Source organism: Myzus persicae, unplaced genomic scaffold, assembly GCF_001856785.1.
Source record: "Myzus persicae strain clone G006 unplaced genomic scaffold, MPER_G0061.0, whole genome shotgun sequence".
NCBI classification, from domain to species: Eukaryota; Metazoa; Arthropoda; class Insecta; order Hemiptera; family Aphididae; genus Myzus; species Myzus persicae.
The window spans coordinates 8,258-20,869 of record NW_019104241.1 but is presented as its reverse complement, the minus strand read 5'-3'; the positions used below and the strand labels follow the sequence as shown (position 1 = coordinate 20,869).

Below are 12,612 nucleotides of genomic sequence, written 5' to 3'. Positions count from 1 at the left end.
GGTCGTCCTTATCAGTTACTAGTTTACTACACAACTATCGATTATTGTTATCAGTACATATTTTAATAAAAAAATTAAAACATTTTTTGTGTGTGGACGTATACGTGTTAAAGTACGTGTAAGCATCGAACAATGGTTGTAATTAGTAATAGGTTCGGGATTAAATGGTTTCAACTTACGAGCTATATCATAACCGATATTACTCAGTATAAATGTATTTTTATTGAATTTATTATACGGTGGTGTACACGAAATTGTTGAAGTAGATCCAACGTGTTTGGTAACGAGTGGTAACTGGTAGGAAAGAACATAGACCTTATGTACTACTAGCCATGACTACTATTGTTCTGTGGTATAAACACACTGGTATGTCTAAGGTTTACCATGGATACCAACCAATCACAGCAAAGAATTTTGTACGTACACGGTACACATGAACTAGGGTTTCAATAGAAATTTTCAACCCGTGATCATGTTTCCTATTTTTCTTAAGGCTGTATATAATTATAATTTAGTAACAGACTAACAGACATTATTTTTCCCACCGTGTAAAACGTCATCGAAAAAATCGAATGTCGAAATGCCTTTAATTACTTTTCTATGTCTTGTATGGGTCAATGTAATTAAACTATTTTATTTAAATTCGTATTGTTGAGAATAATCGAAAGATCGCAATAGTCAGAACAAAATTTCCTATCGATATAATATCACATCTGTTGTAAACCACATTATACCAACATGAAGGTAGGTCTTCGATTTGTGTACATGATTTAAAATGAGTACTGTCAATAATAACCTTAAATTTACATCAACACTTTATACTATATAGGCTCTGTTTCTGTCGGTTCTGAATTTCTGATATACCTACAGACTACATAAGTACGTTTTACAAAAATTACAAATTGTCAATACGCTTATTTTAGTTAACAGTGTTAATACGCGTACGCTGTTCCCGTATTACCCGTATACATATTACGTGTGCTGTGTTTACTGGCTTTAGTAGTTACTATAGGTAATTTAGTTAACTTTTATTCATCAAATTGTTATCAATTATTTTCCGATATTTATTTCCAAATTCTATATTTTTTAAAACATTACGTAGATTTCCCATTATTTTGTATCTATTATAACTTATTTTACCGTTAGTAGTCTTGAATCTATCCTGTGGATGTAATTGTCGTACTATAAATTTGTCATCAGCTTGTTTGTATTCAATTATTAACTGAATTTCCGTCCATAATATTGTATCAAAGTATATATTGATAGTTATGGGTATATAAGTTAAAGGTAAGATTTCAATGTTACTAATTTATCACAAGTGTACCTATAATAATAATAAAAATAAATTCCAATTACAGTAAAATAATTTGACAGGTAGGTTATGAAGTAATTTAACTTGGTACCTATATAAATACTCAAGGATTATATAAATATATGAATGGTTCGTACTATTTTTCAATGACTAAACACAGCATTATAGCACAATAGTATGGCTTTTGTCCAACATGATCATAGGAAATTGAGTTTTGCTAATGTGGTTACACACTGTTTGGTTTTAATCACAGCGGTAGAAATCATACAGTAGTACAATTTGATCAAAATACATGATTTTATCCTAAAATAATCACTGCGGTTGTCATATATCATAGCATATTACAGTTGATTTAGATGGGTTTATTACCGTTTCAGCTATAACTGAACTGTGTGTTCACGCATTAAGAATATGGTTTGACTGCAGTATCACTGTGTCTAGATGCTGACCATTGTCCACACCTGTAGTTAAACCTTAACTTAAAAGTCCAATCTTAACTTCCAATCTACTTTAAAATAAGTTCTATTTATCTACATATTAGGTGTAGTATGAACTATTTTGTTCATACGACCAAGAACTACACACACTATACATGCTACATCGTTGTTCGGTATTCAACCTATTTATTACATATTTTGAACAAACGATATTTTTCAAAAATCAAACGGTGGTTTTAATTTTGTTTCGGTTATAGGTACAATATAGGAGTCTGTAACTTATAACACCCCACCTATTATTTGCGTTCTTTGTTCCAACTACTCTAAAGACTGTCCGCAGATAAATTCAACTGTTGTGAGTGACCAGCTTTACACTGCTTTTAAAATATTAATATATTATTTACTCTACCAAAAACTTTTGTTATTTAAAAAAAAAAAAGTATGCCTGTAATTTATTATATTTCCTTCTTATCGCTTTCCTTTAAATTTTGTGCTTGAGAATTTGAGAAAAAGTAAACTTCTATACCTACTGTCTACGCATTCGCAAAATTATCTATACTTCATTGTATTCATTAAATTTGCTTAAAATATAGTGTTAACTTTCCCATTATTTAAAATGGTATGAATCTTTGAAGGTGTGACAAGTTTTAAATAAATAAATTATGTTTGCTATGGAAGAAAACTTATTTTTACAGATTATACGTAAGCGTACATAATTATTAACTATATAACTTATTTTAGGGTGACTTTGTATAATTTTGGAAAATGGATAGAGGTGGAAGAGGTATAAGAAGAGCTCGAGGTGGTCGTCCATTCATTAGAGGTTTTTATCGTGGTAGAACACCAAATAGAAGACGTCCTATGGGAAGTAGATCAAGACCTTCTAGCTCTAGAGACAGGTATGAATCTTCATACAATGATAATGATCGAAGTGATTCACGTGAAAGATCATGGGATTCTAAATCAGGCACTGACAAAGATGTCTCAAAAGAAAAACATGATGGAGATGATAATTCACCAATCAGCAGAAGTAAATGGGATAAAGATGAAGACCCTAGTGAAAAAAATGATGAACGGTACTCAGATAAAAAAGGTTATTATGATGCAAAGTATTATAGACGTGCAACTGGACACCCACATAGAGGTTACAGACGGCCATACCAAAATAATTATTGGGATAGAAGTGATCGTGGAAGACATCACTCACCACAAAGTCAATATCGTGTAAGACCCTATAATTCCCCTTCTAGGCATAGACGTTATTCACGTTCTCCTGATAGACGTCGATCACCAAGTAGATATCGATCTAAATCACGATCTCGATCCCATTCACATTCTCCAAGCAGATCCAGGCGCTACACTTCTCCAAAACTTAGATCCCCTAAAAGAAGATCGCCATCACGACGGCCTAGGTCACCTAATACACAAGATCAGTCCATAGAAAAAACTCAAGCAGTAAAGAGTCATTCTGATGATGAAAATAATTCTGATGATTTTGTTGAAAAGTTAAAAGCCTCAAAAGGTTCTAAAACACCAGGCAGAATGGAGTATACAGAAAAAAGTGATGATGAATATTGGATTGAAATTAATAAAAGTGATTCTAAAGATACAAAAGATACTAAAAAGTCCAACAGACCAGAATATTCTTCCAAAGGCTCTAAGACTCCAGGACGATCAGAAATTTCTAGTAATGATAAAGATGAGCATTGGACAAAATCTCAAACTCCCAAGACTTCAACTAAAAATCTATATTCTAATAGTTGGGATGATTCTCCTATTAGAGAGAAATCTATTCCTAAGGCACTAAAAACACCTGGTAGAAAAGATTATTCCTCTAAAGATGATGATTACTGGATAAATTCTCCACCTACTGATGCTAAAAAAGACCGTTCTTCTAATGACGTATATTCAAACAAAACAGTTAATAAAGATACTACAACCATGTATGTTCATGAATTAAGTTCATCTGATTCTGAGCCAGAAAAAAAAGTTAATAAGAGAGCCAGGTCTATGTCATTAACTAACTCTGATAAAAGTGATACTCCACCGTTAAATACTGAACAGTCTAATAAATTAGGAAATCGATATTCTCAAGCTCCGTCTTCATCTTCCAGAGTGCCAAATTCTATTTTAAAGGAACCACCACCTCCTACACTACCTGCTACCCCCAACAATTTACCATTATATAGTTCACAATGGCCTGGAATACAAAATTCTGCTACTCCATATTCATCAACTACAAACTATGTTCAACCTCAACCTTCACAATTCACAGCTTACCAACAACGACAAACAGTTCCTGTAAGTACTATTAATAATGCAAATTTATAAGATAGATATAACTTTGATGCAAGTCAAAATATTGTACATTTCTATCGCAGTTAATTGACTTACCTACTCCAGGATTTTGGATGATATAATATTTAGGTGGTACCTATTTATATACCTTAAGAAAAAAAATTAGAAAATGTATGTTTGCTAATGGTAAGAGTTATAAATAATTTGGCAATAATTTGAAAAAAAAATCTTGAAAGCCGTGGATTACCAACATGTTTTGAATAACAATAATAGTATTCAGATTTAAAGTTCAAATTAATATGTAAGTTTATTATAAATATTGAAGTAACCAGATAGTTGAAGAGACATAATAAAATTGTTCTTGACCACAAACTTAAGTATCTAAAACTTATTAAAAGTATATTATCTTATTATTCTATAAATACATTTCAATTTCTCAAAATCTAGGTTCAAAATGCTCAGTGGTACCAACCAGGTTACCAGCAATATGGAACACCATTCCCACAATTTCAACAATATGATCAAAAATCTGTTGCTTATAATCCAGTACATACTAATCTTGAACCAGTTGAAGTAAGTGCTCAGTAAACATTTTTTTAAACTTATTATGTTTAATGTGATTATAATTATAGGGTTATCAATCTACCAATCAAGGATTGTATAATATAGATTTGAAAAGTGTTGTAGATATAACAAAACCCCCTCCCAACATTACACCGATTACACCAGGTATGTTTGTGGTCTTAATAAAATTAATATTAATTTGTATTCATTTATTATCCACTAAATTATAAAGCTAATTTCTATCAATTAATAATTGTTCTATTATGTTATAAATAATATTTTTCTTATATTGTGGGTTATAAATTTATAATACTACTTTAAATTAAATTACAGAAATGACTACTAATAATTAACAAACTTAAACACTGTTATATAAAGTTTACAAAATAAAATAGTCTTATACATTTTATTAAATAGTGACATGTAATAATAATAATAATGAAAAAGATTAGAAATATTGTTCAAAACTATGTAATAATATATTTTACTGATTATGTTAACTATAGTACCTGATACACAAACTAAAAGTTCTCAGGATAGCATTTTTGAAATGCAACGTGAAACATATGTTACAAAACTTTTTAGTTTAAAAAAAGAACTTGAGACATTACAAATTCAGTATGATACATTTAAGTTAGATAATACAGATGGTCGTCATAATACTGAATTGAAAAAAAATAGAAAAGCACAGGTATTATTTAATTTTAATAGCATGTTTGGAGTGTCTAATATTATGTAATATTAAATTCAACAATATTATTTTTAATGCACTAACTAATGTATAACAAAATTATATGTTATTTATTTATTTTAGGATGATGTAAATGGAAAAATTAAGGGTGTAAATAATATTCTTGAAGTATTAAATACAATGATTCCAAAAGACTCATTAAAAGAAACTAAAAAAGTCGAACCTAAAAAATTAGTAATTTCTATAAATACAGAATATTTATTTTGATATTTTACTAACTTATTTTATTTTAGACAACAGAATCCGAGTATGTGAAAATCCCTACTGAAACTGTACAACAAGATGTAGTTTCAAATATACGTAAGAATCGACATCGCAGTACTTCGTCATCTTCATTGGAACTAAAAAAAAAAAGGAATAAATCAATTAAATCAAAAAAATCTTCTAAAGTACACTCTTCCTCAGAAGAAGAAACTGATTCTAAGAAATCATACAAATCTAAAGAGTTAATTGATACAAGTAAAAAAACAAAACGTATTGAGAAACTACCTCAATTCAATCATGTTTATTGTGATTCATGTATTCATTGGTGTCAGCCATGTAATATTTTTCCAAAAACTGCAAAGGAATATTTAACACATTTGCACAGTGAATCCCATAGCAAAACTCTGGAGGTTTGTAACATCTTTTTTATTTATATTAGTAATGTTTTTAAATATAAAATAAAATAATAATATATATGAAAATCTATTTTTTATAGGAATTAAATGTTGTTGAATTACCTTGGCATGATACTCAAACTGAACCTACCCAACCTGAAAAAAATCCCGAACTACCAAATAAACGAGTACCTATCAAAGGTAGGTATTTTATTGTTCTGGATTGATAATATGCAGTATGAAGACCAAAACCACCAAACAAAATAATTTCTGCATAGTGTTTAAACTGAAAACTTATAAGATCACATTAATCATTGTTATGTTTAAAATTTTAAAGTGATACAATTCTAATAATAATTTATTCATATAAATGTAAGAATGAAAAAAGTATTGTCCGTACTTAAAAACTAAAGATTTAGGACAAAAATAATATATTAAGTTGTGTAACAATATTTAATGATAATCATATTAAAAAAAAAAAAAAATAGAATTATTAATATGTTAAGTATGTTATTTTACTTTACAGGTTTGGAATTTTTTATTGGAACACAAGCTTGGTATTGCAAACTGTGTGACACTTGGATTGGAGATCTTCATTGTGCTTCAGCACATTTTAAATCTAAACAACATAATGATTTATATGCGGTAATTATATTATATATTTATATTTATATTCATATAAATTATTATCATAATCAGTACTACAGCCTTGGCCACTTAAACTAATCATTCCCCTATAACTATATATTTTTTATACTTAACTAATTAATTCTCAGCATCATATTCTTTTACTAAAATTTGAAAAGTCTCCTCTAGGCCCTAACTTATTTGACTTAAGGAAATGGTTCCATTTAAAATATATGTCTAATTTTGTCTATGCTTATAGTATTATAATAAATCAAATTCTTATAGTATTATAATAAATCAAATGCTTATAGTATTATAATAAATCAAATTCTTATAGTAAATTTCATAATATTTGTAACTATAGGTAGAAAAGCTAAATTTGTTATATCATTACTATTTTAACAAAAACTTTAGTCTTTAAAAAATATTAGGTATTGAGCTTACTATCTTAACCTAATGTAGGTGAATTAGAATTAGTTTTCATAGTTTAGATTTCCGTTTAAATAATTATTTATATTAAAAGTAATGTCAATTAATAAAATCTTTGAACTAAAAAAATTAATAAATTATTTTATTTTGTTAGGAACTTATAGCGAAGCAACCAAATTGGGAAATTGATTGGCTTACAAAAAGAACTCGTGCTTTTGAAAAGTCCTTATCACAAGCAAGTGCAATTAAAGAAAATAAATCTAAAGAAAACGTTGCTGAACCCAAGGTTGAAAAGTCTTTTTTTGAGAAGGAGCCTAGAAAAGAGAGGGAAAAAGAAAAACTGCGTGAAAGAGATAGAGAAAAAGATCGAGATAAATATAAAAAAGAATTTAGTCGAAAAACAGATTTAAAAAGTCAGTTAAGTCCTGACAAAGAGATTAATGATGCAAATAATGTATCTTTATCAGATTGGATGAAGCCAGTTGATTTACCTGTGGAAAAAAGTATGATTACTTTAAAGGAATCTGTGCAGAAATCTAAAGACAGATTGCATAAAAATAAAACTGATGAAATCGATGAATCCCGTAGATCTGGCCTATCTAATGTAAATGTAGTAAAAAAGCAACGACTCGAAGAACCAAAGCCACAAATTGTGTATGAAAAGAAAGATGAAAGTTTTAATTTATCTCACCGTACTAGCAGAATAAAATTACCTTTTATTGGAAAAATGCCATTTGCAAAACCAATTGGTAAAAAAACAAATTCATCTGCTAAAGATATACCTAGTTTTACTGTTGAAAGTACAACTAATGAACCTAAAGAAAACTTGATGGAATCTGTGGCTATTCAAAAAATGTTAATAGAAAAAATGATCACTGCAGCAAATGAAAAAAAGGTAAAGTAACAAAAATAATTTGATCTACAAAAAAAAATTCAAAATTAGTCATACTAATGATAATATTTTTAAACGTTCTCATTTAGATACTGTTCTATTTTAGATGAATATGTGTTTTCTTTAATTATAGATTATTTTATTCATTTAAAACACAGCAATAGCATTAATATTTAAATCAATTTGCCTTTATATAATCTTTAAAATAATCTATAATCCGAAATGTTAATTTTATTTCATAATGTATACTTAATGCTAATACAGTATTACTGTTAACCACTAAATTTACCATAATATTAGTTGTACACTTACAAATTTTTTTTAAGAATTCTTTATCGTGGTCTTTTAACTTTCCAACCCTAGAAGTTAAAATGAGGTTAAGACAGCTGGCAATCTGTGCCTTTCACTGCGATAATTATCTTCAAGATGTGCATTTCCGCATCCCACCACATTCTTTTAATGATCGGATAAAAAAAGCGATTTTGGTAGTTTAGGTTGACGTGGCTATAACCAATATAATTCAATATCGTGCAATCTAGCCACTCATCTGAATATATCACAGACCCGGCTGCCGTTTTGTATTAAAAAATATGAATTTAAGTACTTTTATCCCGCTATTCAACAAAAATGTGTCTACGATAGATCCTTATTCCGAGGCCAAAAGCAAAGACTCAAATATTTAGTTATGCCTATTATTTTCAATGGCTGAATGGCTATATTTTAATATTTCTTCTTGAGTGGTATCGACTTTTATACTGTGTTATTGGTAAACCGTGAGTAGATTGCTCAAAAGTGGCACTAGACTGTATTAGCACTCTTCATAATAACTCATATTTTCTGTTCCCCACCACTTCTTGTCAATAAACAATTTTCATAATCAGTAAAAACAAGCAAAACATTTTTTATTAAATATATTATTAAAAAATTGAACCACATTTTTAAAAATGTATAAAAAATTTTCAGATTGAAAAGCATATATTACCTGTTGACATGGATATAGATGATGATAATGAAAACGATGATGGTATTGTAAGTTCAGAAACTGATTTAATTGAAAAACAACTGAACCGTTCACAGTCAGGAAATCAAATACACGAGATGTATAGTCAACCACATACTACAAATGCATTACCTCAAGATTTAAGTACTGCATTGAACATGATTTTTCCTTGCAGTGAAGCTTCTCCGGTAGTACCTTCTATAAACACACCAGTTAGTCCTCAAGTTCATAATCCATTAATTCATCAAAATTACAATATGCCATATGGTGTACCAAATAATTTAAGTATTTCGCCTGAAAGAAAGAAGAAAAAAAATGCTCCATCTCAACGAAAACGTAGACACATGAAGAAAATTATGGGTAAAGAAGGAGAACTTACTAAAGATGAGTATGTTGAAGATGATGATGATAAATTAGAAGACCCAATTATACAGGGACCTAAAGAAGAAAATAATAAAACATCAAATGGCAATGAATCTGATGGAGATGAACTTGCTATGCTTGGTATTGATGCTGAGGATATGGCTGCACAATATTATTGAAAAGTATTGGTTTTATAATGTGACAGTTCCTTTGTATATATACATGTATTATATATCAATTTTAATTTTAAAACTACCTTTCTAAATAGTTTTACTGATATTTTGCTTGAACAAATTTTAGATAGGTAGAATGTGAAAGTATATTCATAAATATTATAAAAATAATATGTACAGACAATTAATGACTTCTAGGTACTATTCAAAATGGTAAAATTAAATAGTACTATTATCCCAACTGTTAATGCATCATTTGGTGTATTAATTTGATCATTAAATGTTATTTAAAGTGTTTTATTTATAACAAATAAAAAAATTGAATTTTCATTTTAGATTTTATGCAGCATGGAGAAGCTATACATAATAATGAGGTTTTGAAAAACAATTTTTTTTAGTTGTAAACATGTTCAAATTAAATATCAATTTTCCCAATTGTTGTTGCCAGATTAGCCTAACCTAACCTTTCAAAGCCATCCTGAAATATTCGGTACCCAATATCAAGAAGCTATTAAAAAAATGTATGTCCATGAATAATACTAAATGGATATGTGAAAGATGCTGCCCTGGAGCAAAAGCTCATTTTTCACCTATGCTAATCCCACCTTACTGGTAGAAGTATTTAAATAAATATCAAAGAAAACAGAAAAATACTATAAAATCTTAAACACCACAAGTTTTATTAATTTAGAAACAAAAGAATTTCGATGAGATATAATAATCGTAACATATTTAAGTACTCAGAAAAAAGTATTAAAATTCATATTTTCAGATACTATTACATTTTATGTTAACACCCACTTAACATTTATTTCGGACATTATATTTTTTGCAGTCTTTATTTATATAACTATTATATCAATTAAGAAATAACATATTATTATAAGTCTGAAATAAATTCTATAGTGCCGTAAAGACATAGCCCTCCCTCGATTAATCTTGACCATGTTTATTTTATTCTATCATAACATAACATATCACATAAAAAAAGGAAAGTACAATAGACATTTTTTAGAGGGGCTTTGTCCCCCTCCAAATAAAAATTCCTAACAACACAATTGCTTAGTAGAAAATACATAAAGGGGAATTTTATTAAAGGGCAATAACTCTCACTATTTATATTTGTATATTGGTAGCAATCTTGTAAGGTACTCAAATATATATTTTTTACAAATACGTATTCCCACTAGGTTTTGGTATTTTTTATTCATTAAATAATAGTTTTAAATTAAATATGATTTCCCACCCTCACATCCAACCATTCCAAAACACAATAAGTACCAGGCAAGAAAATGTAATCTGATTTAATTCCTACTCATTGATTTGATTACAAAATAAAAGTAATCTTTACAAGATTGATAACCGCAAATAGTATTAGAGATTTGAGGGTCCATAAGCCCTACCTACTCAATGAAACATATTTTGTAGAAGTAATAAACACCTAAAAAAATGTCCAATGTAACAAAAGGTGAAACAAATAACCACACATTTTTTCAAATGTACTATTTCATCTACTTATAGTTTGCCTAAATTATATTTATAACTAGCTGATCCCGTGCACTTTGTTACCCATTAAAAATCCCAACTCTATATGAGACTATGGTGATGATGCAAGCAGTATATTATTATGCCTACCTGCTGTGGATTGCGGACCCCGCTTGATGAGTACTTTGTATAAATAATATGTTCTATTTTTATTGCAGACACGCCGATGAGCGGCTATAAGTGCAACTCAGCCACCTTGGTAGACAATGTGCAAAAATTCAATTGAATGCATGCTTATACCTGATCTGCCTGATGAACCACTGCAGGCAACCAATAAACAAAAAAAAATACCAATTTCTACTAAATATATTAATATTTCTCCTATAACCAATAGTAACCATACATAAACAAATATTTCCGTCGTAAATCTTTAAATCCCTGATGGAGCAACTCCCCGGGTCGGACCTATCGGTTGCAATTATGAATCTAAACTATCCAGGGTGTCACCCAAACGCATACAAAAAAATTCATTCAAATCGGTCTAGCCATTTTTTTGAGGAGTTCAGTGACATACACAGTACACACGTACAGTAGAATTATATACAGATAAACATTATGCATCACATGATGTTTAAATTGAATTTATTACTGCATGGCTTCAGAGCTACAAGTAATAACAGAATACTGAATAATATACCTAATTATATTATGGGCCCCCACACGAACATGTTCAGTGGGGCCCATTATCTTCTTGAAGCATAAAATAAAAATAAAACAAATTTTTATTCACTTTTACAACTTATAAACAATAATCATACAAATTTTGAATATCAAAAACTGTATTGCAGTGTAAGTATCTAGATACAATTTAAAGAAACAAATGTTTTAAGTACCTTATACCATAACATAAAGTAAGTAAGACAGTAAACATATCCATGTCTATTATATATGATAGATAAATCAGTCATTAGGTAAAAAAATAAATTTTTGATGTTTAAAAGATATTAGTAAAATTAATATAGTTAATTTTTTAGTTCTAAAATAAGTCTAAATGAGACAACTATATTAATTCTAAATTAATATTTTTTAAATACACTTTTAAGCCTGTCTTTTATTGGTATTAAAATGGCATATCAGATATATAAAATACCTATTATTTGTAAAAGATATAATGGTATGACTACTAATTGGTATAGGTATTTAAATATTTCTGTACCAATATGAGACTGATTTTTATGTTTACCATTATTGATTAATAAGTCTACTTATTTATAAACACATTAAATAAACTTATTTTAATATGCACAAATAAATAATAATTGTTAGTTAAATATTTTAAACTATAATTATATTGAATAAGCTTACTTGGGGTGGGTTTAGTCCTTAACTTAGTGGTCAAGAGACATAATAACTTCATAAGATTATAACAATTATATACAATAATATGGAGAGTAGATAAAAAAATGGCAACAAACAAAATATTGTATCCAACAATTTCAATTATTGATTTCTTGGTAATTCTTACCAAAGAAAAAAGTCCTGTCATAAAGAACCAAGGGCCAAGGCAACCAATCAATGAAAATACATTACTATGAAACCATGCTGATTTTACTCAGATATAAGTGGTTAACTGTGGGGATGGGGGAATCAAAGCTTTGGTCTTGTTTAGGACATGACAAACT

The 12,612-nt window shown here is 28.7% G+C and overlaps 1 protein-coding gene across 5 annotated transcripts; it reads left to right on the top strand.

Annotated features, from left to right (window-relative positions):
• The first annotated feature begins 577 nt into the window (after positions 1 to 577).
• LOC111040383 lies at positions 578 to 9,775 on the top strand. Of its 5 annotated transcripts, none has more exons than XM_022324276.1 (12): positions 768 to 1,012; positions 1,150 to 1,287; positions 2,491 to 4,050; positions 4,495 to 4,620; positions 4,680 to 4,776; positions 5,118 to 5,302; positions 5,426 to 5,536; positions 5,596 to 5,976; positions 6,063 to 6,162; positions 6,488 to 6,606; positions 7,172 to 7,912; positions 8,873 to 9,775. In XM_022324276.1, the coding sequence occupies exons 3-12, from the start codon at positions 2,515 to 2,517 to the stop codon at positions 9,449 to 9,451; spliced, it is 3,975 nt and encodes a 1,324-aa protein (XP_022179968.1). In that variant the 5' UTR covers positions 768 to 1,012; positions 1,150 to 1,287; positions 2,491 to 2,514; the 3' UTR covers positions 9,452 to 9,775. The 5 variants fall into 5 exon arrangements, with proteins under 5 accessions (XP_022179972.1, XP_022179971.1, XP_022179968.1 ...); XM_022324277.1 differs by having other exon boundaries at positions 1,147 to 1,287; XM_022324280.1 differs by lacking the exons at positions 768 to 1,012; positions 1,150 to 1,287 and adding an exon at positions 578 to 744.
• The last annotated feature ends 2,837 nt before the right edge of the window (positions 9,776 to 12,612 follow it).